Below are 20523 nucleotides of genomic sequence, written 5' to 3'. Positions count from 1 at the left end.
GAATGGCGAGGTGGTCAAGCATTCATGTTGCCATTCCATGTGAAGTGTACATGCTCTACCACTGCTCCATTCAAACAGGGGACACAGAAGCCCAAGCAATCAGACACATACCTATACTTTGGATAGGTTATGTTTTGATTGTTAGAAAAACCCTTAAAGGCAGACTGTCTAGGTGTAACGGCAACCGTTGCTCCTAGAGGCTCATATATTAAAACATCATTTTTCTCAGCAATGCGGGCACATATGAACATGGGACCAACACAGATGCCTTCAGCTGCCAAGCGCACATGTAACAGGTCAGCCAGTGTCATAGGTACAGATCTGCTGACAGATGCCCTTTAATACATAAATGTATGTTGAGTATCTTAATGAACACTTCCCGATTCAGAAACTATTATAATTTTTTACCTGTTTTGATTTCTAATAGAGAAGAAAGTCCGATGTATTTCTCGTGTAGTATACCATTCAGGTATCCGACTTTCTCCTCTCTGTTGCTGATTTTTCTTAAAAGCTCCATGATGGAATCCAGGATCTCTTGATCTCTCTCAGAAAAGTCCTGCATTGGAAGCATTATTGTCAAATCTATCTATGTATTCGCTCATTGCAGGTAGTTTTAACTCCTTAATGACTGGCGATATTTTAGACTGTCTACAGAACACTATCCTTTGTTCGCACAGCGTGACCGGCAGCAAAGGCGAGGATGGATGGGAAAGGTGGGGTGAATACACCGGACTCGTAAACATAACTATGGGGGACATTTACTCATCTACTTATGCCACTTTTGTGGCTTTAATAGGTCACACAAATTTTTTTACACACACCATTTGTATGGTAAAATTTGTGACATTTCCCCCTTCATGACACTTTTTAGAAGTGGCGAGAAAAATGGACATGCCATGGGCCGGGAGCGGGCAGTGCGGCAGCACAACACATTTGCCTCTTCCCACGCCAGTTTTCTTGATGTAAATAAGTCTTAAGCCCACGGCAGCAAGGAGGCTGCCATAGATTTAAGTTGTCGCATAGCATGGCCGGAAGATGCAGCAAATATACAGTGCTGCCCATAATTATTCATACCCCTGGCAAATTCTGACTTAAAGTTACTTTTATTCAACCAGCAAGTAATTTTTTGACGGGAAATGACATAGGTGTCTCCCAAAAGATAATAAGACGATGTACAAGAGGCATTATTGTGGAAAAAAACACATTTCTCAGCTTTTATTTACATTTGAGCAAAAAGGAGAAGACTTCAACCCCACCATCCTCACTGTCAAACGTGGTGGGAACCTAATGCTTTGGGGGTGTTTTTCAGCCAATGGACCAGGGAACCTAATCACAGTAAATGGCACCATGAAAAAAGAGCAATACATGAGGATTCTCAACGACAACATCAGGCAGTCTGCAGAGAAACTTGGCCTTGGGCACCAGTGGACATTTCAGCAGGACAATGACCCAAAACACACAGCAGAAGTGGTGAAGAAATGGTTAGCAGACAACAACATTAACGTTTTGGAGCGGCCCAGCCAGAGTCCAGACTGGAATCCAACTGAGAATCTGTGGAGGGAGCTAAAGATCAGGGTGATGGCAAGAAGACCCTCCAACCTGAAAGATTTGGAGCTCATTGCTAAAGATGAATGGACAAAAATACCTGTGGAGACAAAAAGCTGGTCTGCAATTATAGGAAGCGTTTGATTGCTGTAATAGCCAATAAAGGCTTTTCTATTGATTATTAAGAAGGGTACGAATAATTTTGGACTGGACACTTTTTGCTCAAATGTAAATAAAAGCTTTAGATGGTTTTTTTTCCCACAATAATGGCTCTTCTACATCATCTTATTATCTTTTGGGAGACACCTATGACTTGCTGGTTGAATAAAAGTAACTTTAAGTAAAAATTTGCCAGGGGTATGAACAATTATGGGCAGCACTGTATGACATGCATAAATTTGGCACATCCTCCGGCAGTACAAGAGGAATCAAGACCAACATACAATATGCCGGTCTTGATAAATGTCCCCTCCAAGTGTCCACTGTATCCTTTTGTTGTTCCTATTACCCAAATGGCCCAATACTTTTGTGCCGTTTTGGCTAATAGGACATGGAGCAGCATAGTCTGATGACAGATCCACTTTAATAACGTGCTATTGTTTCCATTTCATGTTTAGTGTATAGGAATAAAAATGACTGCAATAAATACTTACACCACAGACAAGCTTGTCTTGATCCCAACCTTCATGCAGATGCTCTGAAAAGATACATGCATTCAGAATTGCTTTCTTAGGCCTCATGCACACGACTGTCTTGGTCCGAGCTGTCGTTTTTGCGGCTTGGATGCGGACCCATTCACTTTAACGGGGCAGTAAAAGATGCGGACAGCACTCTGTATGCTGTCCGCATCCACTGCTCCGTTCTGCGGTCCGCAAAAAAATATATAACCTGTCCTATTGTCCGTTTTGCGGACAAGAATAGGCAGTTATATCAATGGCTGTCCATGCCGTTCCGCAAACTTGCGGAACGCACATGGACGCCATCCGTGTTTTGCGAACCGCAAAACACACAACCGTCGTGTGCATGAGGCCTTAGTATGATGCAATATGTCCTCTATTTCTGCAAATGTGTTCCTGGTCTCTAAAGAAAATGTAACAGCAAAAGTGATTTCTTGTGTGAAGGTTTTATGTGTTTTTACTGTCCGGCCTTTTCTAAAACCAATATTTTTGGGTTGAGGGAAAACCTTTAAAATGTAGAAAATAAATTAGGTTATCTGAAATGATCTTAGTTACGTGACTATATACTTCTTGTGATTGCGACATACCTGCCACCCAAACATATTCTCCAGCACTTACCAATGAGAGATGCCTGGTATTTCTCTAGGTGACTTGTAGCCGACAGGTGTTTTTGGGATTCACTAATGATGGCACTGATATCTTCTTTATATTGTGCATTTTGCTGTAAAAGGATCATCATAACAACAGTTACTGACATGTTATATGAAGCACCCAGAGGCTGCCTGAATACAAGCACTTTTTATATATATATAGTGCATCTGGAAATATATGATATCTATTTTATGTCATATCAGAGGCTCAGGCTGCTATTCTATTTTTCCTTAAAGGGGTTGTCTGGGTTCAGAGCTGAACCCGGACATATCCCCATTTTCACCCAGGCAGCCTCCCTGATATGAGCATCGGAGCATTTCATGCTTCAATGCTCTCCTTTTTCCCTGCGTGATTCAGGGCTCTTTTTTTGTGATGTACCAGTCTCTCCATGGGTAAAGCTCGGTGGAGGCTTCCGCCTAGTAGTGAGCCGGGTGACATCACCGGCACTAATGGGCAAGCTTTAGCGCTGCCCTAGTCTATAAAACAGCTAGGGCAGTGCTAAAGCCCGTCCATCCGTGCCGGTGACGTCACCGGGAACACTGAGAGGTGGAAGCCTCCGTCTAGCAGTGTAAAAAAATATAAACAAACAGCCCTTGCCCTGCGCTGTATGAGCATGGGAGCATGAAATGCTCCGATACTCGTATCAGTCTCTTAAACATAAAGGACCTAACCTGGGTAAAGGCGCATTGACAACATTATTTTTGAAACCTCAAGGGCTTATAACCTAACTTGACCCAGGTTTGAGGTGAATTTAAATCATCACTTTTATTAGTAATCATTAAAACGTCTGTGAGCGAAACACAAGTTTAAAAACCCTGTTCGCCACACAGTGTGTGAAGATGTGCACCCTCTCCTCCCGCTCTGCAGTAATCAATACAGTGTTGTCTTATGGGTCCGTTTATTCACTGACACCCACATTCATCTGAGTCGTAGCCGATACTAGCTGACACTATGTCAATGGCTGTCAGATTTAAGATTATGAGTCAGTTTGTTCACTGACTCCCGCATACATCTGAGTTGTAGTCGATGTCAATAGCTCATGCAAGATAAGACCGGCACTCACTAGATGCAATATCTTTTCTTTATTGGTCACGTAAAGAACAGTTGCGACGCGTTTCGGCTCGTAAGATGAGCCTTTCTCAAACAGACAATACACAGTAAGACACAAAGATTTAAATAGCCCGCTAACTGCAGGATGTGACGTCGGGTTGCCTTGGAGATCGTATAAACAAAGCATCGGAAGCAGAAGCCTGCAATGAGCGTAGGTAAATGAATGGGACCAACATAAAATGTTATTTATAAACAAAATTAAGATTAGAGAAGGAAGCAAACTTTCAGGTTAGCATGAAAAAAAAGCGAGGTATGCTCTCTGTAACCTCATGAACCGTCCATCACGTTTTCTATCAAAACAACGGAAAAAAAAAAGGACCACAATTAATCACAAAAGATCAAATGTGTGTGCAAGGTGAACTATACATCAAAAGGAAGCCATTTAGATCATAGTCCCGATTTAACCCCTTTGGTTCCAGGGTCTGCAGTCTATGGATCCAAAAAGCTTCTCTTTTCTTGAGGGATTTAACCCTATCATCCCCTCTCCGTGGACAAGGTATCTGTTCTATGATCTGAAAGCGCAGTTGCGAGAGGTTATGCCGGCATCTGTCAGAATGATAAGGTATGGGAAGTAACAGATTCTTTTTTTTCTTATTGTCGATTTGGGTTTACAAAATCGATCCTTCATTCTGGTAGAAGTCTCACCGACACAAACTAGTCTGCAAGGGCATTTCAAGATGTATAGAACAAAATTACTGTTGCATGTGAAAAAAACATTAATAGAAAATCTCTCCCCTGCGTGTGGGTAAAATACTCACCCCTAATCACACTCGAAACAATGTATATATTGTTTGTGGTTTTGATTTTTGATAGTATTCTCTGATGCACCCTGCTGGCCTCGCATGCATATGTCCCTTTGTCATTAATGGCACAAGTTTGTTCACTCTATTAGGGAGCATTCACACGAACGTGTTTTTCTTCCGTGTCCGTTCCGTGTCCGTTCCGCAATTTTGACGGACAATGCACGGACCCATTCATTTCTATGGGTCCGTGAAAATTGCGGTATGCCTTTTATTCTCATCCGTGTGCTGTCCGTTCCGTGTGTCCGTTCCGTGTGTTTTAGAACATGTCCTATACTTGGCCGCAAATCGCGGTCCGTGGCCCCATAGAAAGTCATTGGGTCCGTGAAAAACGGATAGCACACGGAAATGCATCCGTGTGTCATCCGTTTTTAACGGACCCTTGGACTGAAAACATTCTAGGAAACCCCATTTCATTACCCATCAGTTTTTTTTGCGGACCGTGAATAACGGATGACACACGGAAGCACCACGTCCGTATTATACGGACTTGCGGAACGGAAAAGGAAAGATAACTGAAGACATACGGAACACACGGATCCGTGATTTACGGACCGCAAAACCAACACGGTCGTGTGAATGCTCCCTTAGGAGAATACCTCCTTAGTCTATAATATAGCTCAATGTTATCTCTCCCCCCCCCCCCCCCCATATTTTTTGTCAAAGTCTGCGCGCATCTGCGCAGGGCGCAAGTTATGCGCAGCTAGCTGTTGGTATGTAACATTATACTTACATAGAAGTCTGTGCGCATCTGCCCTTCGCGCAGATCATGCGCACCAACTAATGGTTAGGTGTTTCGTTTCTAAGTCAGCGCGCAGGGCTGGTTTGCGCATCACGTGACGTGGGCATTCCCTCCGCCGCTCTGGGATTTGGCCAGCGGTGGTGAGAGGCGTGCCCAAATCCAGCAGCTGATAGGTTTCTTTCTCCAATCTGACCTTTCTTGGATTCTGTGAGCGGTTCATTCTTCTTTCAATCAAGAATTAGGGGTTATTTATATCCCGTATGTGGCTAGTGTCCTCAACTCTGCCCGTACCCCTGAAGAAGCCAGGTCACTGGGGCAGATACAGTTTTTAATGTCTGTTTGTCCACCCCAGTGTTAGTCAGAGCGTGGTCAATTAGCAACAGACAGCGCACTTGATTAAATCGATACAGCATAAGTCAGGCAGCCTAACTGAAGTTCAGGATTAAGTCAGTCAGCATAGCGAGTGCTGTGTGTGCGAGAGTGCGATTGACTTCAGAGTTATCTCCAATCTGACAGCTATTGACATAGTGTCAGCTAGTATCGGCTACGACTCAGATGTATGTGGGTGTCAGTGAATAAACGGACCCATAAGACAACACTGTATTGATTACTGCACATCTCCACCACCCTCAAGCCGTCACCTGCATCACACACTGTGTGGCCAACAGGGTTTTTAAACTTGTGTTTTGCTCACGGCCGTTTTAATGAGTACTAATAAAAGTGATATTTTAAATTCACCTCAAACCTGGGTCAAGTTAGGTTATGAGCCCTTGAGGTTTCAAAAATAATACTCATATCAGGGGGCTGCCTGGCTGAAAATGGGGATATGTCAGGGTTCAGAGCTGAGCCCCTTTAAAGTTTTATTCTGCAGCTCAGCATGTTCTGCTTGACTGATGTGTATGTACACAGGCCCTCCACAGGTCAGTGCACCAAGGGCTAATATTCATCTCACCTGAGTGGGATGAAGATGCAATATATGGCACCACCACTAGTAAGTGCATAGCATGCAGATAGAGCTCACACTGGGGCTGTCACACATTCAAAGAACTGCCAAGATCCAGGTACTCCACTGATCTGATATTTATGATCTATCCTGAGGACAGGTACTCAATACTCTGGTCCTGGAAACCCCCTTTAAGTTACTACTTACCAGTTTCAGCCTGCAGTTCTCCATGTTGACAAGCTCAAGCCTTCGGTTTGTTTCATACATTTCTTTGTCAATCAGTTTTAACGTTGACAGGTCACCTTGAAGTTTTTGAAAAGTTGATTTTCTAAGAGCCTTTAAGGAAGCCTTCTTCGTGTCCTGATGGAGCAGTTTTAAAGATAACCCATCAGTTCTCCTAAGATGTCCGTTTTACTAAATACTCATATACCTCGTAAACCAGGGGTACAGAACCTTTTTTGGTCTGAGGGCCGCATTGTCACATCGCTCTATTTCAAGGGGCCGCAAATAAGAAAAAATGTCGATCGGCGCTCACTTGCATCAGTCTATTAAACAAGCAAACGCAAAGTGATTGAGGAGGAATGATCACTACCACAGTCATTCCGCCTTCATTTAGTTATATTGATTATTGGTAGCCCATCCCTGATTACACAAGGAGATGTGCTGCTGATAACTGTAAGCCTTTCATCCTGATAAAATATGCAAATCAGCCGACAAACGAGCGATTCCTTGTTTATCAACTGATCAGCGGCACGCTTATACAGGCCAGATATAAGATATGGGCGCTCCTATGAACACTTTTTCCCAGTAATTGTCCCGAATATCGTGCTGCAGCATGGCCCCTGAAACCAAAGAGTTATACTTACCTGCTCCCCGCAGCTCCGGTCCTCCGCACTGCCCCCATCTTCCAGTCCCCGCGCCGTTTACACCTGGCAGTGCATTGCCATGGTCACATGCACCTCTACAGCCAATGACAGGCTTCAGTGGTGATGTGGCCACAAGCAGCATGTCATTGCTAAAGCCAGTCATTGGCTGGAGAGGTGCATGTGACCATGGCCATGCACTGCCAGGTGTAAACAGTGTGGGGACCGGAAGATGGGGGCAGTGCGAAGGCCGGGAGCCGCGGGGAGCAGGTAAGTATGAACCTTTTGTTTCAGGGACCATGCAGGACCTTGCTAAAAATAATTTTTGCCTCCTATTCATAAATCAGCGTTTTCCTTCACTGCAGAGGACGTCGCTGACTGGTTATTACCACCTCCTGCCCCCAGTTACAGGGGCCCTGCAATAACCAGTAAGCACTTTCCTTCACTGCAGAGGCCGGGGCTCACTGATTATTACCGCCTCCTGCCCCCAGTTATAGGGGCCCTGCAATAACCAGTAAGCGCTTTCCTTCACCGCAGAGGCCGGCACTCACTGATTATTACCGCCTCCTACAGTTATGGGGGCCCTCCAATAACCAGTAAGTGCTTTCCTTCACTGCAGAGGCCGGCGCTCACTAATTATTACCGCCTCATGCCCCCAGTTATAGGGGCCCTGCAATAACCAGTAAGCGCTTTCCTTCACTGTAGAGGCCGGCGCTCACTGGTTATTACCGCCTCCTACCGTTATAGGGGCCTTGCAATAACCAATAAGTGCTTTCCTTCACTGCAGAGGCCGGCACTCACTGATTATTACCGCCTTCTACCGTTATAGGGGCCCTGCAATAACCAGTAAGCGATTTATCTTACTAGTGGGGGAAGGAGCTCATTGGTTAACCCTTTAATGACCAGGCTTGAAAAGGCCTTAATGACCAGACACTTTTTTGCGATTTAGCACAAGTGGTTCAAACAGCTGGAACCATCTTATTTGTTGAACTACCAAAATAATTTTTGCAACAATTTTTTACGTGACACATAGGGCTTTATAATTTTATTTGGGGGAAACTGTACAAAACATGTTTAAAAAGTATTTTTTCTCAAACTATAGCTCCTTATTCTTTAAATATGCAAATTGACACTAAAATAAATTATTATAATTAGTTCCCTATGTTATGTATGACTTTTTGTTATATAATATGTATAGTTTCACGTGAATGGGGTGGTAATGGTGACGGTTTTGGTTGGTGTTTTTTCTTTTATGAATTTTATTCTTTTTTTTTTAACTTAATTTTTAATATATTTCTGCTACATGATATGTACCCCAAGAGGTCATAAAAAGACCTTTGGGGGACACTGACCCTTTTTTATTTTATTTATACCTTTTCTTTTTATATTTTATTGTATTATTGTTATTTTTTTTTGAATTGGTTTATTTTTTTATTTTTTTTATATATATTTTTGCCACATAATAGGTTCCCCAAATGCTCACAAAAAGACCTGTTGGGGGACAGTGAACACTCCTATTTTGCACTTTTTCCTTATTTTATTTTTATGGTATTTTTTTATAATATTCTATTTTTTTGCCACATATCTCATTTTTTTATTTGTATTTTATTATATTTTTTTATTTAATTTTAAATGTATTTATTATAATTTTTTTTACTTATTTTTTTATATATTTTCTTCACATAATTTGTCCCCAAGAGGTCACTGAAAGACCTTTATGAGACAAAGGAACCCCAGTTACAAGGAAAAACAGCCTCCTTTGGGAGTTTGCAGAAGGTAGAGCTGATCAGGGTTTCCTGACCCTGCAGCTCTGCGCTCCTCTGCCCCAAGCCGCTCATCGTGCCGCTCATCTATCTTAGGAGAAGGCAGAAGCGCTGATAAAGCGCTTCTGCCTTCTCCTCGGCTCTCCGCTGTCACCTACAGCTAGGAGCCCGACCTGCTCCTGCTACAGTGGAGGAGCAGGAGTTGGCATCCATTGTTGTGCTGCGCTTCAGGCAGAAATACAGCTGATAGCACGATCAGCTGTGTTTCTGCCCAGCAAGACGGGGGCTGCAAAACTTGGTTCTGGGGGCCACATGTGGCCCGCGGATTGTGCACCCCTCTCATAAACCATTTCTGCGGCACCTTTTATCATAACTCCTATTGTTCCTCTGTTATTCCTCCTTGGTATTAGCATTCCCTTATCAGTAAGGTGTGTCCTTCACAGTCAGATGCTGTCTGCACTGATTGGACTATGTCAGTGCTCCACTGACAAGGAACCGTAACAACCCTGTTGTCAACTTAGACCAATCCTCTGATTTAATTACTATTAAGAGGGTTGGCTCACAAACAGCATTCATCAACTTTCATAGGGGTCCGACCTCTAGAATCCCAGTGATTGTAAGAAATGGTGTCTCAGAGCCATATATGTGAATGGAGTGGTAGTGTGCATACTTACCCAGGTCCCTTGCCGTTGTTTGTACAGTTTGTCTGGTAGGGGCTTCCTTTTTCCCAATTCGGGGATCTTAATTGTCTTAATAAACGTTAGGTTTTAATACGTTACTGACCCTTTTTTCACTTTTTTCTTATTACCGAGCAGTATACCCGGGGGGGGTGCTCCTGCACCTTCTATCCTTTAGGGACCATTTATTTTATTTTTCTAGTGTCCAGCTCTCCATTCCCCATCTATAGGACTGCTGAGTACAACGCACGGATATCTGCGTCAGTCCCATAATTATGAATGGAGTGGTGGCCAGACATGTACCTTATAGCTGCATTCACCCAGGCAACTCATGGCACCCATGTTCTTGTGTTGGCTATGTGTCCCAGCAGTCAAACCATGACATTGAAGTAAATGGGAACTGTAAAGAAAACCTAAAACTTCCTGGCATTTTAGAAAGATTAGCTATATTTGTCTTGAAGATGTGTACAACTGCCATATTAACCAATAATGTTTGCACTAAAGGCGAACAAATGTGCATCTGGTAAACCTTCCATCCTCCATAGAAGAAAATGCAGAATTGATTGACCTGCCCGCCATCTACAAGACTTCAGTATTCTCAGACTTGTTAGGCTACTTTCACACTTGCGTTGTTAATTCCGGTATCAAGATCCAGCAGAGAATCTCAATACCGGAATTGAATGGATCCGTTTTGATTTTGCACATCAGGATGCTTCTGTTCCATTCGGATGCGGTTGTGTGAAATCAAAAAACAGAAAAAACGGATCCGTCACTAAATACATTGAAAGTCAATGGGTTACAGATCCAGTTTTCAGGCTCCTAAATTAAAAGGGATCCGTCACCATTGACTTAAATTGTTTGAGTGTCGGATCCTTTTTTTTTTTCGTTTTTATGACCGGACACAAAACCGCAGCATGCAGCGGTTTTGTGTCTGGTTGCAAAACGGAATGCTGCCGGACAGGAAGACATCCTGATGCATCCTGGATGGATATTTTTCAGTTCAGAATGCATGAGGACCAAACGGAAACATTTTTTTCCAGTATTGAGATCCTCTGCCGGAACTCAACACCGGCAAACAACAACGCAAGTGTGAAAGTAACGTTATCTGCATTGTAAAACAGAAAAGAAAACTTCTGACAAATCTGATAGATGGTGCACAATTAGGGGGCATTCACAAGACTGTATCCGTTTTGCAGTCTGAAAATTACGGATCAACAAAACACGGATACTGGTCGTGTGCTTCCACATTTACCGGATCAGCACAGCCCACCCTTTGTTAGAAATGCCTATTTTCAGATTGGATGTGGACCGAAAGTACAGTCGTTTCGTGTGAATGCCCCCTTACTTTACCTTTAGTTTAATGTTCGCCTCAATATCCTTTGTAATTGTGGTAATGGATCCCACCAAGGATTTCTGTTTGCTTTTCATGGCTGTATTTAAATAGAAAATGTTTTCTGTTACTCACTGAACAATAATTGTAGGTGGCAGAACAGTTATCTGTACATCTGTATATCTCCTGCTAAGCTTCCTTACCACTAGCTTTCTTTTTAATGTCTTCATAGTTGTCATGCTCCTTGTTGTAAGTGTCCTCTGCCGCCTTCATGATGGGAATGTTCTTGGCCAGTTCCTGTTGCTCATTTTCTAGACTTGAAATGGAAATCTTTAATTTCTCCTACAACCACATAAAGGCATAACATTACATGTGATTTTAGAAGATTATCCCCCCCCCCCAAAAAAAGAAAAGCTGCCTCTGAACTTAATATTTTGAGCTTTTGTGTGTATTGATGAGTTTGGAGTCAACCTCTAACTCTCCAGCTGCTGCAAGACTACAACTTCGGGCTACAGCATGACTGCGGATGTCAGAACCAGAAGGAAGTTGTAGTTTTGCCACAGTAACAGTCAGATCACTCATTTAATTTCTTAACTTGTACTGCTAGAATTAGACTTATTGCTGGCAGCTCAGTGGTTAACACTGTTGCCCTGCGAGTGCTGGGATCCTGGGTTTGAATCTGACCAAGGACAACAACTGCATGGAGTTTGTATGTTCTCCTCATTTGTGTGGGTTTCCTTTGGGTACTCCGGTTTCCTCCCACAATCCAAAGACATATTGGTAGGGAAATTAGAGTGTAAGCTCAATTGGGGGCAGCAATGTCTGAAGAGCTCTGTGAAATATGTCAGCCCTCTATAAGTGAGTAAAATAAATAATATTGTGTGGGTTCTCCCACAAACAAATATTCTACAGTTTTCAAACCAGCACCTAGATCTGATTACTTTTGTAATTGCATGTAATTAAATATTTAGCATAGCCACTGAGTTATTCAATAAATGTATGTGTATAGCGCCACCTGCTGTTTTTTTTTTCTTATTTCTTTGACCTGCTCCCTGAGATGGCCGCACATGCTTAGTTTCATCCTTTAACCGCCCCCTGAGCTGTGATAGGGAGAGCATGGACACGCCCTCTGAGCTGTGATAGGGAGAGCATGGACACGCCCCCTGAGCTGCAGCAGAAAAGACACTCCCCTTAAGTTTTCCGCTTGATAAAAATTAAGCACAGCAATGAATGGGGAGATCTCTGTATCCATGTGAGGTACAGGGCTGGTTCTAGCTTTGTTAGAAAGAGATTGTCATGTCCTATATAATGTCTGATTTTCATTTTTTACATTAGTCATGGGAGAACCCCTTTAAGCTGCCCATAAATATTATATATATATATCAGCCTAACCCACCGTTTTTGTTAGGTGTATCCGAGCATCTAATGTATATGGTGGCCTCCTGTCTCTCCCCAACAGCTGATATCCAGGTAAATAAGGATTGGGCATGTTGAATTTCAACTACTCGATCCTTTTGTTTTCAGGAGAAAGGAGTCTAGCAGATCTGGCCACTTTCTCTCCTCTCTCTATTTACGACATATGCATGATCATCCGAGACAAAAATGCATATGTATGGGAGGATTGAGAGACACAGCTCTTGGCCGAATGCAAAACTATCTCATCTGTATGGCCAGCTAAAGTTTTAGGCCCCTTTCACACGGGCGAGTATTCCGCGCGGATGCGATGCGCGAGTTGAACGCATTGCACCCGCACTGAATCCTGACCCATTCATTTCTATGGGGCTGTGCACATGAGCGGTGATTTTCATGCATCACTTGTGCGTTGCGTGAAAATCGCAGCATGCTCCTCTTTGTTAGTTTTTCACGTAATGCAGGCCCCATAGAAATGAATGGGGTTGCGTGAAAATCGCAAGCAAGTGCGGATGCGGTGCGATTTTCACGCACGGTTGCTAGGTGACGATCGGAATGGGGACCCGATCATTATTATTTCCCCTTATAACATGGTTATAAGGGAAAATAATTGCATTCTGAATACAGAATGCATAGTAAAATAGGGCTGGAGGGGTTAAAAAAAATAATAAAAATAATTTAACTCACCTTAGTCCACTTGTTCGCGCAGCCGGCATCTCTTCTGTCTTCATCTGTGAGCAATAGGACCTTTGATGATGATGGATCATGTGATGGACCATGTGATGAACGCAGTGACGTCATCAAAAGGTCCTATTGCTCACAGATGAAGACAGAAGAGAAGCCGGGCTGCGCGAACAAGTGGATTAAGGTGAGTTAAATTTATTTGAAATATTTTTTAACCCCTCCAGCGCTATTGTACTATGCATTCTGTATTCAGAATGCTATTATTTTCCCTTATAACAAACTAAGGGGAAATAATACAATCTACACTACAACTAACCCAAACCAGAACTTCTGTAAAGAAGTTCTGGTCTGGGTACCACAGTCGGTTTTTTATCACGCGCGTGCAAAACACATTGCACCCGCGCAATAAAAACTGAACATCGGAACGCAATCGCAGTCAAAACTGACTGCAATTGCGTTCCTACTCTCGCGGGTTTGCCGCAATGCACTGGGATGCATCCGGACACGCCCGTGTGAAAGAGGCCTTATACATTTTATCTCACCTCCAGATTTTTTATCTGATCCTTAAGACTTTGTACTTGACGAGAATATTCCTTGCTTGCTTTTGTCTGTTCTTCATTTATGCTGCAGATCTCCTTGTCCCATTTCTCTATTTCTCCCTGGAGACGGCTGCCCTAGAAACACACACACACAAAAAACAAAAAAAAAAACAAAAAAAACACACAACATCTTCAGTACGTACCTCCATCCTCCATATTTGTGGTACTTTGTGTTGCCATACACGTATATTTAACTTTCTACATGAAATCTGAAATGGTTTTAAAGCTTTACACAATATGACGATGTTAAACCCATTATAACCCATTATAATTAACTGCCTAAGGCATTAGCTGGTGATCACAGAAAGTCAGACATGGATATGTAATATTAATGCTCTTGTATTGTATGCATATTTATTACTTCAAGGGACCCTCCAGTTTAAGAAAAATAAAAAATAAAAAAAACATTTACTGGGGGACGAACAGAACGCTTACATGGTGACCTCCATTTCTTATTATCAATTGCAGGTCCGCTAATTCTCAGGTTCCTGATCGGCCATCCAAGATGGCTGGACCGCTTCTCAGAGCCCAAGACACTTCCTACTTGTCCAACCATGTTCTTGGATTGGCTAGCACTGTTCATGTAGGTGGCAGAACAGTTATCCATACATCTGTTTTCCTAATAGTCCACACATCTCCTGCTCTGCTCAGCTCACTTGCTATAGGTTAACGCGCACCTTCAGTTATAAAACAACTTTTCATAAATGAATAGTGCATGTGAATATAAGAAACTTTGTAATATATTTTAAGAAAAAGACGTATATCTGCTTTTATCAGGCTGCTTTAGACATTAACATCTATAGAGAGACGAGGAGGGAGAAGGCTGCTGGATGAGAGACACACAAACAAGTTTATTAGCCCTGCTACAATTGTCACTTTTAACTCTTATCTTTTAGGATATGGCTGTACCACTGTTCAGATGAGTTACTAAATCACTTAGTAGCTGACAGGAGCCTCCTCATCCTTCCAAATACTTTTCTGTGTGAGCCTGGAGACAGAGATAGGTGCTACAAAAGATAAGAGGCTAAGGGAAGGGAATAAGATATATTACAAAGTTTCTTTTATCACTTGTACTATTCATTTATGAAAACTTGTTTATAACTGGAGGTACATTTTAAGGTGCAGCCCAATAACTTGCATCAATCCGCATAAAGATCCTGGTTGCACTGTGTACAGGCAAGTCAATGTACTACCTCAATGGTGTTAAAGAAAAGTTATGTAATGGATAAAACCACTATTATCAAGCAGTTTATTACTGTACAATGTGATAGAACATGACTCCCAGGAGCCTCTATGTGAGGTATTATGAACACAGACACAACGATAAAGGGGTACCTCCATGGACCGAACTGGACTCCCATATGGTCTTTAGGCTTTTGCCTCACCTCATTTGTTAAAAAAACTTTTTTATTTTGTCCGTTTTGAATTCTTTTCTTCATTTCAGTGATGGACCCTTCCTCAGAGAGTTTCCAAAGCTCTATCTCCTTGGTCACTTCACCCTTTTTAATCTGGATACTCATTCTGCGATAAAAATGTAGAATGAGACAAATGATTAAAATACTAAAGAAAAGTGATGAAACATGCCATGAGCCATTATGAATGTACAGAGAATATTCCCATCAAACCTTTTTTGACGTTCAGTTGTAAGATCCTGCCTGAATTCTTCCACGTGGGTGGCTAGCTGCCCCATAGAAATTCTGTAATACAGAGCGACGTCGTAATAGGTGTGATGCACTGCACATACAGTATGTTAAAATGCTGCGAACGGACTGTTTTTAGTGACCTACCTCATACTTTCCAACAGATTTTCAGTGTCGCCTTCCATTTCTGTCAGCTCCATTTTTAACTTTCCTAAAAGTTCCTGTTTTTCGTCAAGGGCCGATCTTGATTGTTCAAGTCTTTTAACGTGAGAAAAGTCCTCTTTAATCACTTGTGTGACACGACAGACATTGTCACAGTCTTTTCATGGTACTGTAACTATGTCTCTCTTTGAATTGTAAGTTTAAAACAATAAAAATCACAAACTCTCAATATCTAAACCACCAAGATAACCCGATAAATACAGGATTACCAATATCCCAGATTACTGGAGGTTATAGAAACGCGTCACTTTTCCCCCACAATGAAGCAGTGGATCGCTAAGTAAATGGTAGCATTACATTCAGCTGAGCCAGTCCTTCAAGCCATTGTGCCCAGTATAACAGGAAATTTCTTGGTCACACATTCCCTTTAATTGGTGGTAGGCTTAAGTGTTTGGCGCGTCTGTATAGTTATGATCCATCAACCTGCGGCCCTCCAGCAGTTGTAAAACTACAACTCCCACCATGCCCCGCTGTAGGCTGATAACTGTAGACTGTCCGGGCATGCTGGAAATTATAGAGAGAGCAGAGCCTCTAGGTGTAATGCCAACGCCCCCATTGCTCCAAGAGGCTCATTTGCATATATTAAGACTTAATTTCTATCAGCAGTGCAGGCACATATGAACATGGGACCAACACAGATGCCTTCAGCTGCCAAGTGCACATGGAACAGGTCAGCCAGTGTCATAGGTACAAAACTGCTGACAGATGCACATGGGACATTATAGGCCCATGTAATACGGTTTCTCTTGCCTGCCACCGGCTTATACTGTACCTCCATAAGCCTTTGGTTTCATACACACAGATGTTTGGTATGAAACTAATGCAATCTTACTGTTTAGCCGTGTCTCTCTTCATCGCATGCTGCCTGTCTTCCTCCGCAGAGGCCGTCTGGTATTTCAGCTTCAAATCTTTATGCGTTTTTACAAGAGATTCATGTACTATTTCAGCAGTCTTCATTTGCTCATCTAACTAGGAGTGAAGCATACATATAAACCACAACCCTCTAAACCGAGTGTAAAGCCGTGTGACATAATAATGTCCAATAATAATAATAAAATGATAATGCATCATGTAATGATGTGCAAGGAGAATGGCACTCATAAAACAAAGAAAAGGCACAAGTACTGTGGATTTATATTGCCTGAGATATACACGGACCCGTGTTGTACACCAGAGTTCAGACCTGTCACAGCCAAACGTCAGGGCAAGTGGCGGTCAATAGTTTTTTCACAATGCACATACAATGTCTCAATGTCCTCCTATAACCATTTTCTACATACAGGTAGATTTAAAGGCTATGTACAGAATTATTTTTATTGCATTGTACTAATTTTGAGCTAATAATAATTTTTTCAATTGGTAATTTTTATTAAAAATTGTGAACTCCTGTCTCTGTGCAGCCTTGAGCAGGCTCAGAATTTTCATTCTGTTCCGTCAGGTCAGCCTTTAAGATGACCGCAGATGTATAGATTCTCCACTGATACAAGATACGTCCACTTCTTTTCTTGCAATTAAGGCTACTTTCACACTAGCGTTTTTCTTTTCCGGCACTGAGTTCTGTCCTAGGGTCTCTATACCGGAAAAGAACTGATCAGTTTTATCCTAATGCATTCTGAATGGAGAGCAATCCGTTTAGGATGCATCAGGATGTCTGCAGTTCAGTCTTTTTGACTGTTCAGGACGGAGAGAATACCGCAGTATGCTGCGGTTTTACCTCCGGCCAAGAAAACTGAACACTTTTCCATAGGAATGTAATAGTGCCGGATCCGCCATTCAAAATGCAGGATCTGTCCATGCGCAGACCAGTAAAAATGTGAAAAAAAAATATATATAACGGATTTGTTTCTCCGCAGAGACAGATCCGTTTTTGCAATGCACTTGTAAGACGGATCCGCATCCGGATCAGTCTACAAATGCTTTCCGTTTGCATGCAGAATGCCGGATCCGGCAGGCAGTTCCAGCGACGGAACTGCTTGCCGAATCACTCTGCCGCAAGTATGAAAGTAGCTTAAAACATCCGACAGGAAAGGGTGACTGATGACTTTTACTCACGATACGAATAGTTTCTCCCATGAAAAAAAATCATTTGAATTGTAGTAAAACTTTGTGCATTTGCATCACCTCACCTGTACAACATAAATCAACATCTACTGTATGTGAGCTTATCGGATATATCATTTCTTTAAAGGGGTTGTGCCAAGATTTAAATGTATCCTCTTTAAAAGATAAAGTGTCTGATTTGTGGGGGTCCAGCTGCTGAAACCCCCACTGTTTTCCATCAAGAGGCACTTGAGCATGTGCTTTGCTGTACCATTCTTAGTCCATGAGACTGCCGAAGGTAGCCAAGTACAGTGCTCAGCTATCTCCAGCAGTCCAATAGAGATTAGCATGCTTGACAGACACTCCATTCATATGGGGGGGGGACAGGACCCCCATTCATGTCATCAATAGGGGGGCCCAGACACTTATCCCCTTATCCTGTGGATAGAGAATAGGTTTAAATCATGACCCAACCCAATTATTTGAAACCTGATATAAATGGAAAACGTGGTTCAGGTCTAGCAACGCTATTTAGTAGACATCAATAAGATAAAAGTGTTCCATAATAACTCACTCTAATATTCTGTCTATAAAGTAGAAATGGCACTGGTCTAACCTTTTGCTGCCTCCATGTGATATTGACACATAAGGGACAACCAAAAATAAGGATCTTGTGGGACAGTATAACGTAAGAAATGAAATAGACGTCAAAAATCTTTTTCCTTGGAAGATTAAATGGGACAACCTCACGTGTATTGTACAGACAGATGAATGGCCGGTGGTGCGTCTAATGGTCACTTTAAAGGGGCTGTCTGAGATTTTGATATTGATCCTTGACATACCCTCTCAGGATAGGCGATCTACATTAGATTGGCGGGGGTCCGATTCCCTGCACTCCTGACCGTAGCTCTATGGGGAGTTCTTTGACCTCTTCCTAGGCCAGTGACGTTCATTGGTCACATAGCCTAGGCGCAGCTCAGTCCCATTCAAATGAATATGGCTTAGCTGCAATACCAAGCACAGCCATTATCCAATGTACGGCGCTGTGCTTGGTAAGCTGTAAGGAGGCCCCCCGGCGCTCCTCCTCTCACAGCTGATCAGTGGCGGTGCCGGATATTCATTGCCCGCTTAATTAAAAAATACCTCAGAGATATAGTTTGTATTATTACTGTGTTGCTATGTATTTATATATGTTTATGGATGTTTGTTTCAGTAAGGATATGGATGGCAAGAGTTAACCAGGAACATGGCTGACCACCCTGTTCCTCCCGTCTTGATAGGAGTGGGCTGGTCCTGCCTCCTACCAGGAGGGGGAGTTCCTGCTGAGACACTGGAGGGAGAGAAGGCCTACGTCTGGGCTCTTGCTACAGATTCTCTAGAGAAATCAACTTTACCTTAAGCCTCAAGTGAATCCATGAGTAGACAGACAGCAGTGAACAGCTGAATCCAGCATACGAGGACACTGCTGTGAGGTGAGGGACTACAGCTAAGACAGCCATCACCCAGAACATTACTAGTCCATTGCCACCTTAGTGCTAAACTGCAGCCATCCAACCTGCTGCCATAATCCCTATTAGTGCCAGAGGATTGCATTCAAAATCTGCTGCTACTGAATGTACTTGAAGTTCTACGTTGCAGTTAGTAAAAAAGCCTTTGTATACGTTTAATTCTGGCCTTATTCTTCAATATTACATTTCCACTGCACCGATTCCCAGGGATTAATGTCCTGAGGGAGTTCACCATAACACAACAATTTATCAGGGCCACTACCACTCCCATCCTCTGCACAGGCTCCTTCGATGCTAGATGACCTGGGATGTCAAAACCCTTGGAACTGTCTACAGAACAGTATATTAATTAATTATGCAATTCCCTGTAGTCCTATTTTAGATGACTCCAAACTTCCCTTTATACCAATACGGGCTGGTTTTTCTTTTACCTCTGAGTGCCGTAACATAAAATGTAAATGAATGTGATTATATCAAATTGTGTTAAAAGGGTTGTCCGGGTTCAGAGCTGAACCTGGACATAAGCTCCCCTTCACACATTTAGCCTGTATCAGTGGAGCATAGGAGTATTACTTGCTCCAATGCCTCCCCTTGCCCTGACAAGGGCTTTTACTTCACTACCGGTGACGTACTGGGCTTCTCATGGGCATGCTAGGCAGAGGCTTCCGCCTAGCAGTGAGCCCGGTGACGTCACCAGCACTAATGGGTGTTCTTTAGCGCTGCCCTAGGCTGTTTTACAGTCTAGAGCTGTCAGGAGGGTGTCACGACCTATCGCTGACGCTGTTGTTCCTGGGGTCAGAAGGTTGCAGTGGGTGGCTACTCGCTTGGTATCAAGGGATCGCTCCATGACCGAGTTGTGGGAATTGATACCGGTCCAGGTTTTCCTGCTTTGATTTGTGATCCTTTTTGTCCCATTTAGGAATCCGTAGATTTTCCTTTCAGCTGTTCTTTGTCTGCCACTCCCAGCTACTATATATTCTCCCTTTCTACTTCCCTTGTTGCCAGATTCTCTATTCTGATCTCTGGTGGAGTTGCTGTGGAGCTGTTGGAACAGTTGGAACTGGTGCTGTCGGATCTCCGGTTCTCTCCTGTTTGTTGTCTCCCTTCGGGGATTGTATGTGGAGTTAGTGTGGTTTGTCCTTTCCCTGTTACCTAGGTGTCAGTGGTGAGGACTAGTGCTCCCACCGCCTTACTCACTACCTAGGGCTTCTTTCAGGGTAAGCCAGGGACGAGGCACGTGATCGGCGTAAGGGACGTCAGGGCAGCCAGGTGCCAGTGCTATGTGAGTTAGGGGTCACCACTCCTCCCTCTCCCTAGTG

The 20523-nt window shown here is 42.9% G+C and overlaps 1 protein-coding gene across 2 annotated transcripts in view; it reads right to left on the bottom strand.

Annotated features, from left to right (window-relative positions):
* Nucleotides 1-20523, bottom strand: part of LOC122921505 (myosin-11-like) — a 49521-nt gene that overhangs the window by 3340 nt on the left and 25658 nt on the right. Inside the window, exons 9-19 of one of the 2 annotated variants that reach the window (XM_044271509.1) lie at nt 16489-16625; nt 15582-15692; nt 15420-15491; nt 15180-15315; nt 13738-13869; nt 11305-11443; nt 11122-11201; nt 6676-6828; nt 2841-2943; nt 2199-2242; nt 409-556 (exon numbers count right to left, since the gene is read on the bottom strand). In XM_044271509.1, coding sequence (XP_044127444.1) covers nt 409-556; nt 2199-2242; nt 2841-2943; nt 6676-6828; nt 11122-11201; nt 11305-11443; nt 13738-13869; nt 15180-15315; nt 15420-15491; nt 15582-15692; nt 16489-16625 — 1255 coding nt within the window. The remainder of the gene's footprint in view (nt 1-408; nt 557-2198; nt 2243-2840; nt 2944-6675; nt 6829-11121; nt 11202-11304; nt 11444-13737; nt 13870-15179; nt 15316-15419; nt 15492-15581; nt 15693-16488; nt 16626-20523) is intronic. The other variant, XM_044271510.1, reaches the window with a different exon arrangement.

Source organism: Bufo gargarizans, chromosome 11, assembly GCF_014858855.1.
Source record: "Bufo gargarizans isolate SCDJY-AF-19 chromosome 11, ASM1485885v1, whole genome shotgun sequence".
In the NCBI taxonomy this organism is placed as follows: domain Eukaryota; kingdom Metazoa; phylum Chordata; class Amphibia; order Anura; family Bufonidae; genus Bufo; species Bufo gargarizans.
This window is presented reverse-complemented; position numbering and strand designations above follow the sequence as displayed.